This window comes from Hemiscyllium ocellatum, chromosome 43 (genome assembly GCF_020745735.1).
Source record: "Hemiscyllium ocellatum isolate sHemOce1 chromosome 43, sHemOce1.pat.X.cur, whole genome shotgun sequence".
NCBI classification, from domain to species: domain Eukaryota; kingdom Metazoa; phylum Chordata; class Chondrichthyes; order Orectolobiformes; family Hemiscylliidae; genus Hemiscyllium; species Hemiscyllium ocellatum.
The window spans coordinates 33606144-33630546 of record NC_083443.1 but is presented as its reverse complement, the minus strand read 5'-3'; the positions used below and the strand labels follow the sequence as shown (position 1 = coordinate 33630546).

The window sequence follows — 24403 nt, the reverse complement described above, 5'->3', positions numbered from 1 at the left end:
AATACACACTGCCTTCAGTTCCAGTGTCATGAAACTGAATTCCTGCATTTGGCATTGATTAATCCTCCCACTCACCTGATGTTTATTAAGTAGTAAGTCATGCCAATTAAAAATATAAAAATGAATGGTTGAACAACCTAGGATTTGTGGAAATTGATCTCACCATGACAAATTATAAAGTTTAATGAATGTCCCCAATTGACTCTTGGTCTTCTCCAAAGTGACCCAGTGATCTACTGCCTTTTGATTAAAAGCAATCTCTGAAAACAAAGTTCACCATCGTCACTGGGCGGGGGGTGGGGGCCTTCACTTTTGTCAATGTCCAAGGATGTTTTGTTTTCAAAGAAGAAAGTGTATTGTTTATGAAGTTAATGCCTATGGTATTCCAAAACATTTTTGTCTATAATGTCTGTGTGATAGAGCAAGTGTGATTGCCTACTTCGGGGCAGGTCAAGCTGATTGTATAGGGTTAGATGATAGTTCTCAGTGAAAGCAGCAGCTCCACATGTTGACATTTGGAAGGCTACCCAACCACTGGTTAAATTGTTGATATTCAGAAAAGGGTTAATGAGACAAGTTTGCTCTTTATGATTGTAAGTTACTTGCATTGCACTGCTTTGAGTTAGATCTAACAGAGTGGGCAACCAAGGTAGTTTGAGACTGTGCACATTGCTCCAACATAGAATTGGCTTAAATCTGTTGTGGCTATACTGTCAAATTTAAATTGAGTCAATGTAACAAATCAATCAAAATGCTGCAAAATACATGCAATTGTTGCCATCCCCTGAAAACATGATCGCCTATCATGGGTAACCATTTGCATTGGGAAAAATTAAGTAGCGGTTAGCATTTGCATTAAAGTAAGTTTGGAGTGAAGTTATTTCTCAAATGGTATGATGACTGGCTGATGATGTGTATTCTCAGAGTAGTGAGAATATGAAGTAAAACCGACAGACAGCCAAATATTCTTCAAGAACTTAACAATCTTCTACTTGTTAACTCTTATAAGTTGGATTAAAGCTAGAAACAAGAATATTGCCATTATACACAGAAGTGCAACTTCATTTTGCCAGAAGCCCCAGGTGCTGAAGTCAATACCTTGTTCAATCATGTACATTTCTCCAGGAACTCTAAAAATAAATAGTAGAGGGAAAGGGGCTCATCAGTCAAACATTGTTGTTCCTTGCAAGAAATTGACCAAATCAGTATGTGTTCCTAATGACAATATCCCAATAACATACATATCTGAGATGAAATTGGTATCCTCACTGAAAATTTTTTTTGAATTTTAGGATGATCTATTATATTGGATTAATTTCCTATATTGTTGGCATGGTGGCTCAGTGGTTAGCACTGTTGCCTCACAGCACCAGGGACTCAGGTTCAATTTCCATCTTGGGCGACTGTCTGTGTGTAGTCTGCACATTCTCCCTGTGTGTGCATGGGTTTCCTCCAGGTGCTCCGATTTCCTCCAACAATCCAAAGATGTGCAGGTCAGGTGAAATGGCCATGCAAAATTGCCCATAGTGTCAAGTGCATTAGTTAGGGGTAGATAGAAAGTGGAGAAATGGGTCTGAGTGGGTTACTCTTTGGGGGTCAGTGTGGACTTGTTGGGCCAAAGGGCCTGTTTCCATAGTGTAGGGAATCTAATCTAAAACCAACTGCAATCACTCCCTTGGGTATCATCTCTAATGAATGTAACCAAGTTTCCTTTCAACCAGAGTGCCTTTCATTTATCTCATTCTATGGTTAGCATAGCATAATACTCCAATGTCAACCCATATTATGCTAAAGATGTGTAGCTCAAAAGGATAACAACAAGTACAGATGGCTCATGGTAATGATGTTGGGGTGAATGCAAAGCCTTGAAGATGTTACAATGGGAGAAATTGTCAAGTCTCCTGTAAATGTGCTGTTCACATTTTCTAATGGAACAAGTCTTGGTAAGCTGTGCCATATTTGTAACTGAAGCGAATTTGAAACCATTTGATTGAACAGTGGTATCTAATAGAAATTAATGTCAGGTTAACCTCATGGCAGTATAATCTTGGCCAAATAGGAGCATAGGACTTAGGAGCAGGAGTATGCTATTTGGTCCTTTGAGCCTGCTCCATCATTCATTAAGAACATTGTTGTGCTCTCAATTCCATTTTGACTCCCATAAGGATTTAGGAACAGGAGTAGACCATTCAGTCCAGGCTTGTAGTATTTGAGAGGAAAAATCCTTTATGGACATGTGTAATAAAACCAATATGTAAACATCATCATTTTCTTAAGGATCTACCTTCATTCAGAATCCAAATATTCGCACATCATGCCAAGTGAATATGATTATTAAGATTCATGTTAATGTTCCAAACAATAGCATGTATTGTTCATTTTCTATTCTCATCAGAAATGCATTTGCCACAACGGTGTTCTCAATTGGCTAGCATATTGGGTAACACAGTGATTGATTGTTTGAATAGTAAAGAAACATTACTTCTGATAAAAAAAATAAATGCACTTACTTTGTTGTGTTATTATAAAATATCTGTCCCTTTAGTTCATTGATCATGAGTGCCTGTGGAAAGAATTAAATTTTACTGTTCATCCAAACCAAACGTGATGGGTGTTGATATTTTGATTATTGCTGAAGAAAAATAGAAGTATTACCAAAGCTTTTTATTTTTAACTTACCCAAACAGATACAAAAATGCCAAACTTCAAAAAGGAGCAACAATTAAATTGCATGAGGAAGGGTGTTGTTTGTTTGGTAAGTCAATCCCAACAGGCCTCAATGTTTTCAGTCTTTAATTAACCCTTGTTTTGATATTGATTTCAAAGGTGATTTGTGCACAGAGCTAATGATAAATCACTCAGGCTACCTCAGAATGCCTCTGAAAAAATATTTATCCTCCATTTGGAACTGGGATTTGTAACTTGCTTTGCAGAATCAAGGGAAAAACACCCCATTTTACCACGTGACAGTTCCGTACATTACTGTTCCCACAAACAACACTATTACCCAACGTAATGTCTTTATAGTATCTAGATCTAGATTGTACCCATTCTAAAGTTGTTTTTAGAAGAAGCTTATCTTACGTTCAGTCCATAACGGAATATACTGATCCACTTCAACCATGAAAGCCACTGCAACATTCTGTTTAAGTTCACCAGAAATCCACCAAAAACCTACAAACGCAAATGAAGCATTCTTCAGAGCTTTGCAATGGGCACCAGGAACCATTGTAAGGTAGAATAAAATAGAGCAATCGCAGTCTCCTACCATCATGAAGACGTATGGGATGGCGATCAGGGCGTTGGCGAGTGCAAAGGTCTTGACACTTGCACTCACAAAGAAGGCCAAACTCACCGCTGACAAACTGGTGAGGCTGAGAGTCAAGCAGAACAAGAAAAAAGATGCAGCTTCTTGTTTCAGTCCTGTATTGGAGACATTGCACTCAGGTTGAAAATACATGGGACAATATTAATGGCAAACTATTGTCTAGTCATTCATTCATTTGCTGTCTTTGTTGCCTTGTGTGTAAAATGGACACTCTATGTATCTATATAACAGTGACTCCACTTCAGAATGATTCAATTATTTGTAAAGTGTTTTGGTATGTTATAACATTCTTCCTGTAATCCACTCAAATATTGATTCCATATTTTAAAAAGTGAGGATACAATCTAATTGTTTTTGTGCTTTTTCACTCCGTGATAAAGTTTGTCTGTCTAATGGTTATGTTGAGGCACAGTTATGTGTTTATTCATTATAACTTATTTTCATGAAGTCAGAAATCATACGACATGAGGTCATAGTCCAACAGGTTTATTTGAAATCACATTACCTGGTGACATTACCTGGTAAAGGAGCAGCACTCCAAAAGCTTGTGATTTCAGATAAACCTGTTAGACTATAACCTGATGTCGTATGATTTCTGACTTTGTCCACCCCAGTCCAACACCAGCACCTCCACATCATGGCTACTACTTATTTTGATGACATGCAGAAGTTACTAAAGCACTTACCCATCATAAAATAGGCGACAGCTGCAAAGGCGAGAACAGGCACAATGCGATTGGGAATCACATCGGCCAGAATCTTGGACAGGAAGTAAACTGAGGTGCGATAATAGCCACTTGCCTTTTCATGTCTGGTGAAAGAATTAGAATGAAAAACGTCTACATTACTGATATCTCAGGTTATGAGAAAGACGTGGTTGAAATTGAATGCTAAAATAATTAAGAGAAGGATTTTCATAAGTGGGGTTCACAGAGTTGTCTCCCTTGTGCCCTGTGACATTCTGCCTTGATGTGTAGTGATTTCACCGCTTTCCTCTATATACCTAACATTGTGAGCAATTTTAACTCAATCCTCGAGACATGAATTTGATTCGATTAATGGTGAGATAATTGGACAATACAAACAGAAGAAGCCAGTCTCGGTGATGGTGCTGTGATATGAAGGGTAATGAGCAGTGGTATTATTTCTCAGCTGTTCATTTGCCAGTGTCCTTTCAGACTCCAGGTGGTTTGTCATTAGTTTATTCTTTTTAAGTAGTCACATGCCTATGTGATGTAAGACTTACATCCTGACCTGAGGAGGCAGGGATGTGATTGTACTGGAGGGGATCGGAGGAGATTCACCAGGATACTACCTGGGATGGAATATACAAGTTATGAGGAAAGATTGGACAGGGGCTCAGGTGATTTTTCATTGGGGCAGAGACTGCTGCGGGGCAATCTGATTGAGGTGTACAGGTTATTGAGAGGCTTGGACAGAATGGATAAGGAGCAGCTCCTCCCCTTAGTTGAAAGGTCAGTTACAAGAAGATGTGAGTTCAAAGTAAGGTTTAGGGGGTGAATGTGAGGAAATGCCTTTTTATCCAGAGGGTGGTGATGGTCTGGAATGTGTTGCATGGGAAGATGGTAGAGATGAGTTGCTTCACATCCTTGAAAAAGTACCTGGATGAGCACTTGGCACATTCCAGGCTATGGACCAAGTGCTGGTCAATGGGACTATGTTGAAGGTCAGGTAGTTCTTACAGGTTGGTGCAGACTCTAAATCAGTAACCACCCCCAACCCATTTAATTCATTTGTTAAATATTCAAAATCAAAACACTTAGCTGCTTACAAAAAGAGTGCCTTTTCTTGTATGAAGATTTCCACAGCTGAAAGATTGCCAAAAACCTGATTGATTATCAAGAAGAAGAATGCGCCAATTCTGAAATCAAAATTGTACAAGAGAGTTAGGAGCAGGTAGCATTTTGATAGAGAAGTTTCTGTAAATGTATACACCAAGTGCAGTACATCACATCAATACAATAAACTATTGCTGGGACAATGGACACTAAAGTCACTTTTCTGCTTTGTTCACTTTCCTCTGACTCTATCCCTTCTTTTAATCTCATCCTTGTTATGGTTTCACTATTCCCTCCAGACTTCCCCCTCTCTGACCCTGGACAATCGATCCTTTGGCAATGCCCCATCTTCATTCCTTTACAACCTCCACCTCAATGAATTTTCAACTCATTATATTGTTGAGATTTCTATCATATTCACCCTTGCACCTCTTCCCACCTCCATCTTTGACCAGGTGTCTTCTCCATGAATAACAGATTCTTCCTCTGACCTCCTACTCTTCCCCTTTCTTAATCCCAGACTTACAACAGTGACAGGATTTTGTTTTTGTACTGTCACAGTTTCATATTTATGGTCCATTTGGATCTTGGCTGCACTTCTGTCATGGGGAAAGGTTGTAAATATGGAATGGTGGAGTCACTGTGACAGCTGACAACTGACTCAAAAAGTAATTAACTGGACATTTAAGTCACAGCCCATCCATTGTTTTGCACTTACAGTTCACTACCTGGGGTCGCAGAGTTAATATGGTTCAATATACGGCCATTCAGCCCAATGAGTCCATCCTGAACCTCTACTATCTGCTAAGTTCATGATCTCTCACTCACTAAGAGGAAACTCAGAGCAATGAATAGACAGTTTCCAAAAGACAAGATTAAATCACACACACAGTCAATCTCACCTATCCCTGAGTGGGTGTGGAGGGGAAGACTACACATTACTGCTCTGGAATGTTTTATCCATTGAGCTATCGGTATACAACACATGAAAACTGAATAGAGTTAAACAGAGAATTAAAATACCAAAATGCTTCCCAATCAGAAAGTCCATAATTCATAATATTGAATGCTAAACACGCGATAACTTCTGGCAACAGCGCTTCCTGGTCTTTCCCACCTGTTCTGCAAAGCCTCTGGCATTGTGTCTGGTATTTGATAATATATCAGACCATTCAAGATTCCAAAGGTTATCATCATGAACACTTGAACCACTGAGGTCTGAGGATTTCTGCAAAGGTTTTTCATGGTTCTGTTACACATGATGTATAGCTGAAAGTATGAGAAGAAATAATGCATGCTGTGACTAAATTCAACAAGAAAATGTACAAGCAATGACAAACAGAAACTGCTGGAGAAACTCAGCAGTATTTGATTCCTGAAGAAGGGCTTATGCCCGAAACGTCGATTCTCCTGCTCCTCGGATGCTGCCTGGCCTGCTGTGTTTTTCCAGCATCACATTTTTCAACATTTGTTCTCAACAAGTTCTGATGAATGGTCCCTGAGCCCAAAACATTCACTCTGTTTTCCTTCTCTGCAATGTTGCCAGACCTGCTGAATTTCTGCAGCAATTTATTTTTAATTTTCAGCATCTGCAGTTCTTTAGTTTTATTTTTGTATAAATAATAATCCTGTTTATCACGTTAGTTTGCAATTAATATTCTCCTTGGTGTCATACATTGATCACTCCCATAAATGGTACTCTTGGTTCCTACTACCTGGACTGCACTAGTAGAGTGTTAAATACATATAAACATTGAAATTAGTTAGCAGACTGTAATAGAAAACCCTTACTGAACCCTGTCAGGTGAACTTTTTCACATAGCTGGGGGAAGAAATATTCTCTGAAGATCATTAGTTTATTTGCATATATGTGAATGATCAGTATGTAATTTCCACATTGACAACAATCAATTTCCATGCTCCTCCTCTATGTAGATCAATAAAGACACAAGTGTCAGTGCTGGACTGGGGTGGATAAAGTCAGAAGTCATACAACACCAGATTATAGGTGAAAGTGGAGACTGCAAATGCTGGAGATTAGAGTCGAGAGTGTGGTGCTGGTAAAGCACAGCAGGTCAGGAAGCATCCGAGGAGCACGAAAATCGACGTTTTGGGCAAAAGCCCTTCTTCTATGGAATTCCTATGGAAGGGCTTTTGCCCAAAACATCGATTTTCCTGCTCCTCGGATGCTTCCTGACCTGCTGTGCTTTTCCAGCACCATACTTTCGACACCAGATTATAGTCCAACAGATTTATGTGAAATCACAAGTTTTCGGAGCGCTGCTCCTTCCTCAGGTGAATAAAAACACAACTTTTTTTGTTTGTTGCCTGGCCCTGACTGCCTTGGAAGTGGATAATTGCTCAGCCATTTCAGAGCCAAGTTCAGGCCAGACCAGGTGAGAATGACAGATTTCCTTCACTAAAAAGGACCTAAATTAATCAGATGGTTTTTTAAAAAAGAATTAGTTATCGTTTCATGGTATCTGTACTGAGACTAGCTTTAAATTGCAGATTTGTCAATCTATTTTAATTTCCATCAGCCACCCTTGTAACATTTGACCCCATGTCTTTGCAACATTAGTTTGGATTATTAATCCAGTGACATGACCACTACACCACCATCTCAGTTCTTGTAGAACTGGCTCAACTCTTGACTGCAAATCCCTGGTCTCAGATTTTAAACTATAACAGAGCATTTCACACTGTTCCCGAGAGAGCACTGCTCACTCTCTGTGCCTCAGAAAGATAGGGAGTGACAGATAGAAATTTCTCTGTCACCCATCTTCAATCTCTAGGTTGAAAGGGAGGGTGAGCTGATTTCCACAATTAAACTGGAAATCACAGTCACTGCTACAAGTCAGTGAGTGAACAGAAAACTCCTTGATATCAATCTCAGCCCAGCATCCAGTTATAAGCAATACTTCAGCACAGAAACAGCTGATACCTGTTGGTGCTTATGATTCACACAAGCCTCCACCCACATTACTTTATCCAAACTCCTTTCATTTCTCCCTCATGCTTAGCCAACTGACCCTGAAACGCAGTTATGCTCAACCACTCTCTGTAATGGTGAATTCCACATTCTAATGGTAATAAAGTTCATCTCAATTCCTGAATTGGAGTTGTCACAAAACCATGAATTGTAATCGTCTCACTGTAGTCATGGCTATAGCTAACAACTCTCCCATAAAACCACTAACTCCTCAGAAAAAGACAAGACTTGTTTTCCTGTGAGACTTTTATAACACTGAGATATTCCCGAAGTACTTTACAAGCAATAAAATACTTTGAAATGTAATTGCTGGTGTAATGGTTATTGTCAATGTTAATCTCAGGCTAGTGCCTAAGTGAAGACAAAAACTATTTTGTGCAGCTTTGGGGAATTAACTGACTTTAGCTGATGACTTTTGTTGGGGTGACACAGTGGCTCAGTGGTTAGCACTGCTGCCTTACAGTGCTAGGGTCCCAGGTTCAATTCTAGCCTCAGGTGTCTGACTGTGTGGAGTTTACACATTTTCCCAGTGTCTGCCTGGGTTTCCTCCAGGTGCTCCGATTTCCTCCTACAGTCCAAAGATGTGCAAGTCAGGTGAATCGGCCATGCTAGATTGCCCATAGTGTTAGGTGCATTAGTCAGAGGGGGACGGGTCTGGGTGGGTTATTTTTCGGAGAGTGGGTGTGGACTGGTTGGGATGAAGGGCCTGCTACCACATTGTAGGGAATCTAGATTGAATGAAGTAATCACAAACATTATAAATGTACAATAATCAGTTTGAGCAGCACTGGTTGAACTAAGTACTTCTCCAAATATCTGTTACATGTTGTCATTGGCAATCCTTCATTTTGAGGAGGATGTGTACTCAGGGTCACAGATTTCTGTGATGGAATATCTTGGCACTGAACAAGCCAGTTATTGACCCATAGTCAGATCCAGAGAAGAGAAACTGGTTCCTTCCCTTATCTTCGCTTCTGTTGTATTTTGTCATTTGAACATTATGTTTTAAAATGGGATGCACCTTGATGGGCCAGTTGTTGCCATTATGAACAATCGGCAGCAATCGCTAAGTCCAATGGCTCAACAAGAGAGACTTTGAAGTACTTTCATTCAGCATTCCCTGAATGCTGGTTTTCTGGAGAGTTGAGGAAGTGGGTCCCTGGTCATCCAGGTAAATCAAAGTTGATTTTGCAGGTGTTTGCAGCACTGACTTCAAGGGAGGCATTAATGTTTGTTTGGTTTTTGATTGAAGAAAACTTCAAAGAAAACATGTCCAGACCAATACCTGGAACTTTTCATTGTATTCATTGATTTGATCAGAGCATCTGACTCAATCATCACAGGACACTGTGGATTTTGTTTCAATGGATTTTGTTTCAAAGATCTGGATGTCTGAGAAACTTTTACCACAAAGTTACAGTTGCTTCATGCTGACATCACATTAACAGTCCTGAGGGAGAAATGAAACAACTGCCTTCAAAATCCAAACCAATGACAAGCAGGCTGGTGGGTGAAGCCCCCATGCAGTGTATCCACCTGACAGTGGCTATACAAAAGATCATAAGACATAGGATAAGATATATCTGAAAACATTGATTAATACAAATATTAAATACTACCTAGATGGAAAGCTCTTTGACCTCATGTGGCAAAGCTGCTCCTTTAACAAGGTTATGTTGTCCTTGGGTTTTTTTTAAGAGAAGTCCTAAACTACACAGCCTCTGAAAAGTCTGGGGATTGAAGGGTTTTAGGCAAATTTGATAATAGCTAACAGATACTGCCTCAAGCAGAGGGCTTTCAAGTTAAAGAAAAAGTATTTGTACAATTAAAGGTAAGTGACGAGTTCTCCCAGCTTAGCTTTTCTCTGGTTTGGTTTGAACAGTACTGTGAAAAAGTTGCTGGACTCAAAGGAGCAGCTCCAGGCTGGTACTCTCTCCCGTAAAATCCTGTGTTTGATTTTATCTTTTGTACCAAGGGATATTTATGGGATTGTTGCAAGTACTTGGAACAGCATCATTAAGTTGGGATGATCTGTTGGGTTTTCGGAGAGATTAAGTTATTTGGCATTCTGTTTTCTGTTGTTTGTGTTTCATTCAGTAATCTTGTAAATCAATTCAGTTTTGTGTAAAATGAAGTGGTTTGACCGCTGCATCCCTCATGGAATATCCACAGTACACCTGCTTAAAACAACTAGCAAAGTTAGGGTCTGGGCTACTTTCTTCACATACTTTGCAGGGAAGTAGGGGGGTGGGGGGGGGGGGGGGGGCGGGAGGCTGGGTGTGGGGGGGGGTGCTCTAGCTTGGTCCATAACACTTAGTCACCTGTCACCTCCATCTCAGAACTGAACTTACCACCTTAAATATACACAAACAGTGGTTGGGGATGACTGTTGTGTTATTGCCCACTGTACAAAATTTTCAAGCCACTCTTAAAAACTCTTCCATTCTGCATTGAAAATACTTGGCCTGTACTTGAACATTGCCAAAACAAATCTCAGTTCAATTCTGGTCAGACGTATATTTCTCCTTCCCTACCTGTTGAAGGAGCAATTCTATAAAATAGTGAGCACATCCCATACTTTAGCAGCCACCTCTCCCTGAAGGAGGCCATTTATGAGGGATATCAACACCAGATAGCTGGGCTAGCTCTACCTTTGACAACAAAGACCTCCACCACAAAAAAAACATAGAGAGCAGTTGTCACCACTGCGCCGCTGTCCTGCAGTGACATGTTGGCTGTAACACACAGAGCGCAAGAGAAATCCTATCAACAATGTCTCCAATACATTTGGACTTGAATGTTAGCTATTACCTGTTGAATTTAATGATTACCCTTATCAAGAAAAACACAAAGACATTTGTACCTACCTGATACCAGAAAGGAGTAGCGTATGAATGTTTTACTTGCGTTGAAAACTTTGAGACATTTGGCACAGATAAGGACTTGAGTTCATTATTGATTTGGTCATAATACTTAGACTGTTGAAAATGTTGGGTCAAGATATTCTTTTCTGTGCTGGGATCCATGGCTTGCTGAGAAGTGACCACAACCTCTTTAATAAAAAAGAAAGATATTTAGATAATACAGTGACTGCACTATTGGTGACAATGACAACAGAACTTCCATACACCGACTGCCTTCGATTCCTTTTAAGATTGAAACCTGTACGCACAGAATGTCAGCCTTGAGGTCTAGATTACTTGTCCAGTGACATTACCACTACACACTACACCAGTGTCCCCAAACCTACAATGCAACTGAAAGACAATCATTAATAAAGTCTGATCATTGATGATACCTGGATTTGGAGTTTCAAGGCATGATGCTTCACTAATAACATCCAAGAAGAAATCAGAGGGGTTGTTGTAAGGCTCACATTGATATCCTATGGATGAACAATTTACCAATATTAATACAGCGACAGTACAGACTGGAAAGCCAATATGAGTATCAGTACAGAAGCAAGACTCTGCAAGTACTGAAAATCTAAAACAAAATGACAGAAAATATTGGAAATGCTCAACAGCACTTGGAGAGAAAAACAGCATTAATGATTAAAGTCAATAACCTTTCATTAAGAACTTTTTAAAAATTAATAGACGCCAAAGGTTTTAAACAGGGGAAGTACAAGCAAGGAAAGGGGTGGGGTGGGAACAAAAGAGAAAATCTGTGATAGGGTGAAAAGTGAATTGATAGATAGTTATTTTATAGAGATGGGGCTCAAATCCACTTTATGAAAACCAGTTTTTACCTCGAGTCGATTTTTGCTTTGGTTCTATTTGGGAAGCTTGGTGCTGGCCTCCTAGAATAGATAGTCAGGCTGCTGACCACTTTAAATGATTAATCAGTTGCTTCCTTTCACTTATTTGGTGAAATGTATTAAGTATCGCAATCCGAAATCCTCATTTAGCAGTAAGTGAATCTGCTCAGGTTGAAGGATGATTTGTTATGAGAATCAATGGATTGCAGTGGTATTTAGGCAATTGGATAACGCAGTCACTATTCTGATTTCTATATCATATTTCAAGGTTGATAATTAATTAAAATCCAGAAAGATCTGAAATAGATTCACTTTAATATGGCTAATGCCACAAACAATTCTGCATTTATTTAAGTCACATTTGCAAAACTGCCCTTTGAAACTCATAGATGTTTATAGGACAGAAAGAGGCCACTCAACTCCTTATGTCTGCACCAATTAACAAAGATTTGACTTTACTAAAGTAAACGAAGAACTGCAGATGCTGGAAGTCTGAAACAGAAACTCAGCAGGTCTGGCAGCATCTGTGGAGAGACTTAACATTTCAAGTCCAGTGACCCTTCCCCAGTACCCTCCACAGATGCTAGACCTGCTGATTTCTCCAGTATTTTGTTGTTGTTTTGACTTTACTAATCCCATTTTCTAGCTTTTAACACATACCTCTGGAGGCTATGGCAATTCAAGTGACTATCTAAATATTGTTTAAATCCTACAAACGTTTTTGACAGTGAGTTTCAGATTTCCATTACCCCTTGGGTGAAAGCTATCCTCCCTATTTCTCCTCTCTGCTATCTCTAATGTATTGCCCTTGTCCGAAACAAGAAATTGGATTTAATGGCTCAGATTTTTTGCTGGACAGATTACAGTTTCTGCAGGTGACAATTACACACAGGGACATTGTGGAATCCCTGATGTAACAATTCCCAAACATATTCCTTACAATTTGGAGATGCTGATGAGTAACTTCCCTATACCTGGAATCCTCCAAAAACATCTATTTAAATCGGAGAATTCAGTTGGGTCCACAGCAGTTAAGTAAATAGTTAGGCAGGAAATGTTAGATGATTAAATACTTTGTCTAACGTCTGAGTAACTATTTAACTCACTTCTGAATCACCTCACACACCCCAAATTTCACAGATCTCTTACACCCCAGACTCAGCATCCCTTCAGGATCCAGCCCCGTGAGAGTCCACAGCTCACCTTCCATCTGAACCTATCACTCCCTCACTCTCTCCAGACCCAGGACCAGTCTCTGATGCCCCAGGACCCAGTGCCTGCCCTCCCCTGCATCTGGACACAAGTTTGTCTTCCCTGGCACCAGTTTGGACCTTCTCTTGTCATCACCACGCAGTACTCCACCCCCTCCCATGCATCTGGTACCTTTCACCCACTAATACCTATCCTAGAAATTCCATCACATACCTGCCCGCCTTGACAACCTGTCCCCTTGGACTGAATAGGTAACACTTACCTGCCATTCAATTCACTTGGCACCCAACCCAGTCGGCACCTGATCCCCTGCCACCATAACCCCTACCCACTCAGCTCCTTATTCTCTTGGTGCCCACCTGGTATCTATCCCTTAACTATCTGGCAGCTTACCCTCTCAGGACCTTCACACTTACTTTATGTACTTACCCTTTGATAGCACTTGTCAAAGTGACTGTTTAGGATTCTCAACCTTTGGGTTTCAGAATACAGCAACTATGATGATACTATGGCTTTAAGAGGAGTATTTTCTGAAGAGGGATTGAGTCAGAGGAGCTGGGTGGCCTGTTCCAGTAGCTTGTGAGGCTTTGGGGTTTTTTTAGATATAAGTTGGAACAATAGAAGCGTATGAATGGGTGGAGTCAGGCTCCCACAGAACCAAGGTTTTAGTTTAGCTTTCAACAGTTGATGGGGTTTTGAAGTTGGCTAGAGTTGGAGGATTTGAGCTACAGGGGGAGGCTGAACAGGCTGTTTTCCCTGGAGCGTCGGAGGCTGAGGGGTGACCTTATAGAGGTTTACAAAATTATGAGGGGCATGAATCGGCTAAATATACAAAGTTTTTTCCCTGGGGTCAGGGAGTCCAGAACTAGAGGGCATAGGTTTAGAGTGAGAGGGGAAAGATATAAAAGAGACCTACGGGGCAACGTTTTCATGCAGAGGGTGGTACGTGTATGGAATGAGCTGCCAGAGGAAGTGGTGGAGGCTGGTACAATTGCAAAATTTAAGAGGCATTTGGATGGGTATATGAATAGGAAGGGTTTGGAGGGATATGGGCCAGATGCCGGCGGGTGGAATAGATTGGGTTGGGATATCTGGTCGACATGGACGAGTTGGACCGAAGGGTCTGTTTCCATCCTGTACATCTCTATGCCTCTATGACATCTCTCTGTTACAGCTAAAAGCTTGTGTGTTCTCTCTGTTGCCAGAATCACGTGTGGGGCAATCTGTTTTATTGACTTTGCCTTTGCCAAGGGTGTGTTCATGGGCTGTAACTATATTGGAACAGTTGCTGTTTAGCAGATAAATAATCTATTGTCCTGTTAAGTTTTCCAATAAAGTTATACCAATTCATCTTCTGCTTGTATTTTAACTTTTAACTGTAGTGTACGAATAAAGTTTGTTTTGCTTAAAGCTGAATAGTGTGACCAATTGAATCCCATCTGGAATGCAGCACCTTACGTTTGCCTTTAAATAAGTTAAAAGTCAGGGTGAGGACTGTCTCCTTGATATATTTGCAGATTGCTTGGTCTGGTCCATAATAGTCCTGACTGATGTGAAACTGGGACCATGGTTTGCTACCCTCTGACAGTCCTACACCACGCTGCATGAAATTGCCACATTTAAGAAATTTTAAGAAGACAATGCCCCTTCACAGATATACATGCCAGCTGCCCAGCAACCATGCTTTCAGTAAATAAAAGGATAACACAGGGAGAAAGAGAAAAGGGCACAGCCTGAGACCAGCATTGGTTTGTACTTTGAAACACTGACTGACCTGTGAGTTCTTCAAACAATAATTTAGTTACAAAGAAATGGAAACATACTTCTCCAGATTAGTCTTAATCCACCCAAATTTATTAAAGGCCAACATTATGTGGAATTCCCTTACCAAGCTCTTTAAAGTAGTCAATAGTTTCTGCACCTGGACCTTGATATACAATGTCTCCTTTGCTCATCAACGTTATATAATCCAGCAGTTTATAGATAGAATACCGAGGCTGGTGGATTGAGAATATTATGGTCTTCCCTTGTCTGGTCAATCTAAAATTACAAAATCAGTTTCTATCAGTCTCAGTCATTTAATGGTTTGGTTGATTTGGAAGACAAGGACATTTAAAATTAAGAGAAGCACAACACTGAAACTGAACTATCCAACCCATCATTTTACATGTCCAAATCCTCATGGTCACATTTCAATGTGATAATAATAAAAACCAGATGGAAGAGGGAAAGGGACTATTGGGATATTCTTGGTCCCATCATCAATATGATCCTTGGATGTGGCCATCCGGCTCATCAATAAGATCATGGTTTATCTGATTGTAACTTCAAATCCACATTCCATTAATCCTTGATAATTTTTCAATCCCTTGTTTCACAAGGATCTAAGTATCTCTGCCTGAAAAATACTCCTCCACCTTTTCAGGGTGAAGTTCCAATGACTCACTTTGAGAAGAAACAGATTCACCTCATCTGTTTCAAATGATGACCCCCTGGCTTTTAAATAGTGCTGCCCTCTCCAGTAAGAGGAAACATCCCTTCCACATCCACCTGGCCAGGGAATTGCAGGTTGTCGAAATGTAATTGGAAACATCTTTAAGTTCTGATCATTGCTTATTGTCCATATTTACTCAGAGTCATTCAGAGTGTATAAAGCAATGCAGTTTTGTTATATCCATCATGGTAAACATAAGCAGTAGTTCCACTCTCAATTCCATTAAGAAACTATAATGTAAGCGTCATTGGACACAATAAAGATGTTTTGGTTACTACAAGCATTTTGAATATTATAACGCAAGAGTTAAAAACTCCAAGAATATGTGATTGCTATCAGATAAAGTTATTAACGCTTTATCATTCTGTAAAAGGTCCTTCAAAATACATCCAATAGCCTTCACTCTGGGGAAGAACTTGATTTATTTTCCTGATATCACTGTAAAGTGATGTGGACAAACTTTAAGGCACACATGTAACTCTACAATTAGATTGAAGATGCTACTTTTGGACATTAATTGGTAAATTCAATGTGATGTCAGCAGGAATTCAGGTCCATTGTATTTTACAGGGAGGGCAAAGTGAAATGATTGCCTTTGACTGAAAGTGAATCATAAAAACAAAGAGTGAATAGAATATGTCAAATAGAATGCATTGAAGGGATTTGCAATCATTGAAAATAAAAATCAGTTGTGATGAGTGTCGTTATTCTTTCAGTCACTTGATATGTTTGGAGCAGAAAGCCATCCCTCCTTCCTGTCTGAGAATGGTCCAAGCCAATTTAAACTAATTTTTCACATTCATAAGGGGAGTACAATACATAAACATTACAGAATGAATTCCTTCCCTATTTGTTGAAGGTCACATGACGACATACCCATGAAGCAGCTGCATGATGGAACCAGCTGTATTTGCATCGAGGCCTGTGGTTGGCTCATCCAGGAAGAGGAGGGAGGGTGAAGTGATTAACTCCATGCCAATGCTGCACCGTTTCCGCTCTCCTCCGGATATTCCTCGGATGAATTCTGTGCCAATCTGGCGAGGCAATGTATTATTAGCTCAAAATACCAAAGATAGACTCAACTCCCACTACCAACACCATTAGCCCTATGATTGATCTTACAATCTGTAACTACTCTGGATGAATCTAAATATCCTCCCAACTTAATACTGGTAGAAGTGATACCTGTACTTCCATCAGCTGAAGTTACCTCAGTGAATGTGGCCTTGATTCTGTTAGCTCAGTCTGTCAACTCAGGCCATGTGTAAAGATGCAGCGAGTTGGTACAGATTTCAACTCTGTGCAAGGTGTATTGCTCATATTCAAGTGAATGCTCTGACCGTTTCTCTTAATTTACCTCCATCCTATTTCTGACCCTCAGCCACTACAATTCCCATCCCACTCTTACTCTTCTGGCAACTTTCTACAGTAACCCAATCCTTGTAGACCTGCTTCCGTTCACCACCAACGAGTGACCTTGAAGTAATCTAATAGTATCATAAGTACCCATCACTACAAAAAAAACACCAGAGGGGAGAACAGCAAATAACAGCAGCACATAATCAAATGCAGCACCTCTGTAAAACAGGCTTAATGACTGCACTATATTCAAATATAAAGTAATTTGCAGTTAATTCTTAAAACAATGAAACAAAGCAATTGATTCTGTGTTGTAAAATGGGACTTAAGCCTCTGTCAGGAGAGCAGATTGATTCTCTGTTGTACAAAAGACCCTCAAGCAGACACCTTAGAAGAAACAGAGGAATAGTCAGTCTGTGCTGAGCCTGGGAATGGGTGTTGGTCGGACTGACTACTGTTGGTAAGAGTTAGGAAGCAGACTAAAGAATCAATCCATTAACAGAAATAAGACTATCTGGATTGCAATACTAGCCAATGGAAAATAAGTAACTGAAAGGGACCAAATTATAGATTCATCAAAACCAATAACTTGTTCTAGGATTAGTCAAAAGAGTAGAACTCACTCTCAAGTGAAATAACTGTGGTAAGTAGCTGAATGAAGACCTGAGAGAGAAAGGAATAGAAGGATGTGCAATAAAAGTGAAATACTGCAGACGCTGGAAATCTGAAACAAAAACAGAAAAGAGAAACTCAGCAGATCTGGCAGTGTCCATGAGGAAAGAGTCCGATATGACATGGTGATTGGAGTCAAAGTGTGGAGCTGAAATATTGTAGGAAGATGCTGGTGATGATCGTGGATATAGTTCGGGCTGAATATCCTCTACCTACGCGTTCTGCTCCAAATAAAAACTACCTTGGTATTGGCACAGTCTTGTAAGCCAAGTTCATGGATGACTTTGTTCACTTTTTCTTGCTTCTCCTCAAATGTATACTTTCTTCGAGACAGCCGAAGATTGGCTGAAAACTCCAGATTTTCCCTTACAGTCAGCGTTCCCATCAGAATATCATCCTGAGATTGAAGAAAGTTGTCATTTTTAAGATACTGAAAAACTGCTTGTATATTTTTTTAAATCGGAATATCCTCTTAATTTACAAGTGGAAATTGGGGAAATGAAGTACAGACTTTGCAGAACACCTACACTCTGTTGACAAAGATTATCTTGAGCTTTCAACCATAGAGATAAACAGCACAGAAACAGACCCTTCGGTCCAACCAGTCCATGCCGAACATAATCTCAAACTAAACTAGTCCCACCTGCCTACTCCTGGCCCATATCCCTTTCCTACTCATGTACTTATCCAGGACTCTTTTAAACGTTGTAATTGTACCCACATTCATCACTTCTTCAGAAAGTTCATTCCACACGCAAACCATCCTCTGTGTAAAACATTTTCCCTTCATGTTTTTTTTTAAAATCTCTCTCCTCTCACCTTAGAAAGGTGCCTCCAGATGTGAAATCCCCCATCCTAGAGAAAACACAACGACCATTAATTCTATCTATACTCCTCATTATTTTATAAACTTGTAAAAGGTCACCTCTCAACCTCCGATGCTCGAGTGAAAAAAGTCCCAGTCGATCTAGCCTTTCTCTATAACACAAACATTCCATATCCTGCAACATCCTGATAAATCTCTTCTGAACCTCTCCATCTGCCACCTTTCAGCTCATTGATCCAATTGGTCAAGATCCCTTTGTAATCTTAGAAAACCTTCTTCACTGTCTCCTATGCCACCAATTTTTCCTGCCATTTCAACACACTATTGTGTTCCCTGGTCAACGTCTCTGTGTTGGCCTTATGCCAGTGCTCCAGTGAACCTCAGCGCAAGTTGGAAGAAGTGCATCTCATTTTCTGCTCAGGGACCCTACAGCCTTCAGGACTCAACATCAATTTTAGAGTTTGAGCACCTTCTCCCATGTCCTTACCCCAACTCCCACACAGGGGTTGTCATCACATAGGCTGCTACCACAACCAACCCATTGTCAGCCACTAATGGACTCCATTAGCAGCTAAACATTCTCCCAGGCTACCCAACTGTTGTTCTCTCTTTCTGGGCTCCACCTCCACCTATCATTTATTCCTCCCCCCAATCCTCCTCCCATCCCAACTTCAGCACCTGCACCAACCTTCTCCCAGCTACAATCAATTCTGAAGAAGGGTCACCAGACCCAAAATGTTAACTCTGTTTTCTCTGATGCTGGCAAAGCTGCTGAATTTTTCCAGCACAAACCTTTTGTGCTTCTGATAACAATCCTAATTTACATTGGATTGAGTCTGCTGATTCCATTAAGGCAAATTGGGACCAGATTTTGTCGAGAAATGAATGATAAGGCTGATGCCACTCAGCATTATTTATGCAGCGATGGTACAACTCATTCAGGGAAGGAGAAAGTGAGGACGGCAAATGCTGGAGATCAGAGTCGAGAGTGTGTGGTGCTGGAAAAGCACAGCAGAGAGGCTCATTCCACAGAAGAGCTTATGCCTGAAACATCGATTCTTCTGCTCTTCAGATGCTGACTGACCTGCTGTGCTTTTCCAGCACCACACTCCCAACTCTGATCTCCTATATCTACAATCCTAACTTTCTCCGAGTTGATTTCAACCTTACTGAGAAGCCTCTTCCAAGGATGCCTACCTTGAAGAGGTTCTCCTCCACTCTCTACAAGGATCTCAGTGAGTCTCTCTCTTTCACTGCACCCCCCAGGTCATTTCCTCTGCCCCGAAACCCTTCAGCCATGTCCTGGTTCAGGGAAGGGTAGAGAAGTGATTGAACACAAAAGTCCCAATGATTGCTAGCTCCATGGTTTGTTTCAGAAATCAATATCTTGCCATCACTATCATGATTAAAATGCTATGAACACCACTGGAACATCACTAATTATTTCATTGTCACTGTGTTAAAGTCTTGGAAATCCATCTCCAACAGCACCATGAATGTTCTTACATCCCACAAAATGCAGCTTTACCACCACCTTCCCATGGGAAATTAGGGAAGGGTGATAAATCCTGGCCCATTGAACGATCCAAGATTTAATAAAAAATAAATTTGTTCCATAATGCAATAGATACAAATTAAACTTGAGAAAAAGAAAGATGTAATATCAAACCAAGAACCCTTTTAACAATGAGATCAGTGTTAATTACTGCCAATTAACCTCTCTGACACTGAATAATGTGGGATTGATAATAGTTACTCTCACTCAACTTTGCTAATACTGAAAATTAACAACTAAAAATGTAGAGTCTTTTTTAAAAATGTCATTTCAGGGAATGAGTGCATCACTGGCCAGGCCAGCGTTTATTGCTGGGTTCCAATTGCTCTAAAGAAGGTGGTGGACAGCTGCTTCTGGAATCGCTGCAATCTTTGGAGTGTAGGAACATCTACAACGCAGTTAGAATGGGAGTTCCAGGATTTTGTCCTAGTATTAATGAAGGAACAGTGATACATTTTCAAGTCAGGATGGTATGTGGTTTGGAGGGGAACTTGCAAGGGGTGGTGTTCCCATGTATTTACTGCCCTTGTCCTTTGAGCTGGAAGTGGTTGTGTGTTTGGAAGGTGCTGTCTGAGGATCTTTGGTGAATTTCTGATGTGCCTGTTGTGAGCATCAGCTACTGAGTGTCAGCAATGGTGGGAGTGGATGCTTGTGAATGCGGTGCCAATCAAACGACTGCTTTGTCCTGGATGGTGTCAAACTTTTTAAATATTCTTGGAGTGGCACTCATCCAGGCAAGTGGGGAACAATCTATCACAGTCAAGGGCTGAACCTTATAGATGGTGGAAAGGCTTTGGGGAACTACTCACTGCAGGATTCCTAGTGTCAATCCATCAGGTATTAGTTATTGGAGACTTTAAGAATGTTCAAATTAGATAACATTTACAAAGACAGACTCAAACCAGATTCCTATTGGCTTTTCTTGTGCTGTCTCAACTCTGAGAGAATTTTCACCAGTACACTGTACAGTCATGAAGTTAAACTGTGTGGCACACTTCATAGAAAATTTCACCTGGACAACATAAGCAGACTGGAGGTGAAAGTTTGAGTTCACGGGTTGGCCATTCAATAGAATTTGACCCGATTTGAGTCCTTTTGCATCCTTCCGGTTTGCCAAAACATCTAGAAGCCTATAAAAAGAAGACACATTCTTTAACTCATTGGGAATCTTCTGCTGGTTTAGAACAATCACAGTGTTTTATGATTCTTTTGCATGACTCACGATGTCTTGCCGCTCCCTGTTGGACCAAGGATAGCGTTCATGCCGGGTCTCATCACACCACTGAAAGAAAGGACACACAGTCAGTCCCTATAAAAAAGAGAAACAGGAGTAGACCACTCAGCCATTCAGTAAGATTTCTGTTGATTATCCAACTCAACAAAACCGTTCCGAGGAAGGGTCACTCGACCTGAAAAGTTAACTCTGATTGCCCTCCACAGATGCTGGCAGACCTGCTGAGCTTTTTCAGCAATTTCTATTTTGTATCCAACTCAATTTTGTATCCAACTCCCAATTTTGTACCATACTTCGGATGTCTTTAGTCCTTTCAACTGTTCAATTAGATCGTGGCTGACCTATGTTTAACTCCATTTAATCACCTTACTCTATAATCTTAAATATTCTCACCCAGCAAAAATTTTATAAGTTCAGTTCTGGAATTTTCTCTTGAGCTGTCGGTAACTGGCAGAACTTCAGATTTCCACGTCTCTTTATTTGAAGAATTGTTTCCCAAAATCAGTTTTGACTATCTAAATTTTAAGATTCTGCCCACTTTTTCAGGACGAGACCCACCAGAGCCATTTCAAATCATTAACAGCTCAGTTAGATACCCCCTTAATCTCCTATATCTGAGGGAATGCTAAACCAGTCATTATAATGTAACCCTTCTAGCCTCTGTGCCCCATTCCTAAGGAGATGACAGATACAGTAAGTGGGTATAATGCACATGGACTGTTGGAAATTATTTGACAAGGAAAGTCAAGGTTGCAATATGATTAACAGATGTGAAATTCTGGCAAAGTAAGAAAATTAAATTGAAAAGTTATTAGGAAAGTAATAATCGAAGTTAGGAGTTAAGGGCAGTATCTCAGTGGAAATAAGAGTCACAGTGTTTAGTTTTGGGTCCTTTCCACTAGTCAAATACAAATGTAGAGAGAGTGGTGTCAACCTGTGCTGTTAACATCAAAAAGAGAGGGAGTATCAGCACCAGAGATGAGGAGCCTGTCTTATGAAGAGAGATTGAATGGGTGAGACCAACATTGTCTGAAATAACAAGCTGAAGGGGATTGGCAAAGTAGATGTAGGGAGATTATTTTCTCATGTGGGACAATTTGGAACAAGAGATTATCATTTTAGGATAAGGGATAAATGATTTAAGACAGAAATGAGGAGGAATTACTTCTCTCAAAGGGTCATGAATCTGTGGAATTCATTCCCTCAGAGTGCAGTAGTGCTGGATCAGTGAGTAATTTTAAGGAAGAGATAGAGAGATTTTTAATTAGTAACAGGCTGAAGAATTATGGGAGCAAACAGGAAAGTGGAGATGAGATCAGCCATGATTGTATTAAGTGACGGAGCAGGGTCGAGGGACTGAATGGCCTCCAGTTGCTCCTAGTTCTGATGAACTCTGTCGATGTTCTTTAAAAGTTGTCGAGTGAGATAGCACTCAGTGTCCATCAGTGTGCAGTGTGGTTGTGGCTGTGCAAAGGTGTGACAACAGAAATTACATCAGGAAAAGTGTCAAGTGCTGTGATGTGGAGGAGCAGAAAGGGGACTTGAGTTCAGGTTCTGGGGACATTAAAGGTGGTTAAAATCTTTTTTAAAAATTCTTGGAATTCTAATCTTTCGTTCGCAGGAGATATGCAATATAAACTAATGACATAAATACTGGCCCTCTGTAAAACCTTGTTAAGATCTCAGTTGGGAGACTGTGTGCAGTGTTAGACCCCACTGAATAGGAGATGTGGTGGAGAGGGTGAAGCAAGATCATTGGCAAGATATCCCAGTGTTACAAAAAGAAATGTTTAGAACTCTGAATGGATGGGGGCTGGGAAGGTAGAAGCAGGCTGTTTCCAATAAGTAAGAGGTCAGGAATGAGGGGATGTGGCAACAGGAATAGGCCATTCAGCCCCTCAAGCCTGTCTCACCATTCAATTAGATCATGGCTCATTTGTGGCATTCCTGCATATACCTGCTTTTGTCCCATATCCCTTGGTTTAACAAACATTAATCCATCTCAGATTTAAAAATAACACCACCCAGTATTAACTGCCATTTGTGGAAGTGAATTCCAAACCGCTACCATCCTTTTTGTACAGAAATGCTTTCTAACATCAATCCTGAATGGTCTGGCCCTAATTCTCAGACGATGGCCCCTAGTTTCAAAATCACCAACCAGTGGAAATAGTTTCCCTTTATCTACTCTGTCTTCTCCCCTGATCGTCTTGGTGACTTTGACTGGATCGCCTCTTAACCTTCTAAATTTTAAAGAAAACAGGTCTAATTTGTATAATCTCTCCTCATAACTTAACCCTTGAAGTTCAGGTGTTATTCTGCATTGTACTCCTTCCAGGACTGACAAATTAAAGTGAGGAACGCATATGTCATAGATCTCCAGTGGAGAACAGCCAAAACCCCATCACACAGGAAGTGTTAGATTGAAATTCAAACTCTTGGGATAGTTTCTGAGACAAAAACTGTGTCAACACAAGATTGTTTGCTCATGTAGTTTTCACAAGTTAAACCAAAGATAAATAGTCAACTACCATGAAAGGAGGAAACAGAGACTAGAGGTAGAACAATTGACTTTTGAGAAGGACCGACTTGGATGAGTAACGGTTAATTCCAATGGAAATAATACTTGGAGACTTCTGTACAAATACTGACAACGTTCCCTCACCCTGAGTTCAGTTTTAATGTTCATGAAGCAAGGAGCCAGAGTGAGGGCCTTACCTGACACCACACAGGATTTCTCTTCCTTCTCCCTGGATGCAGAATGCCTTTTTTGTATTCACCACATATCGGATGTTATTAAAAGACAGCATTGGGCCAGGAAAGTGCAAATTGGAGCTTTTTGAATGTCTGCCCTGCATGATGTTTCCGTTCAGAGACCTGTTCTATCTTTTACAATCAAACTGAGCAAAGGTGAAATTGTTATCTTGTGTTGCAGAGTTAAACATGTGATAATAGTTTACAAGCTTCATTACTGGCAATGAGGTAAATAATTGCTGCCGAAATCTTTCTAACAGACAGTAGGTTTGTAATTGTGGCAAACAATAGTTATATGAAAAGCATTTATTTCCAAAATGTTTTCATTCCTTGTCATTGCTTGACACAATGGTGCAGTAGTTATCACTTCTGCCTCACAGCACCAGCACACAGTTTAATTCCAGACTCAGGCGACTGT

General features: G+C 40.4%; 1 protein-coding gene across 1 annotated transcript; it reads right to left on the bottom strand.

Moving 5' to 3' along the window:
* Positions 1-988: 988 nt before the first annotated feature.
* Positions 989-24089, bottom strand: LOC132834975 (broad substrate specificity ATP-binding cassette transporter ABCG2-like). The gene is made up of 15 exons (XM_060854143.1): positions 23950-24089; positions 21220-21279; positions 21010-21127; positions 17858-18013; positions 16462-16619; positions 14980-15131; positions 11418-11504; positions 10987-11171; positions 6245-6396; positions 5121-5210; positions 4015-4139; positions 3269-3423; positions 3085-3174; positions 2511-2563; positions 989-1130 (listed from the first exon to the last, which is right to left on the bottom strand). The coding sequence occupies exons 1-15, from the start codon at positions 24087-24089 to the stop codon at positions 989-991; spliced, it is 1863 nt and encodes a 620-aa protein (XP_060710126.1).
* Between the last annotated feature and the right edge of the window lie 314 nt (positions 24090-24403).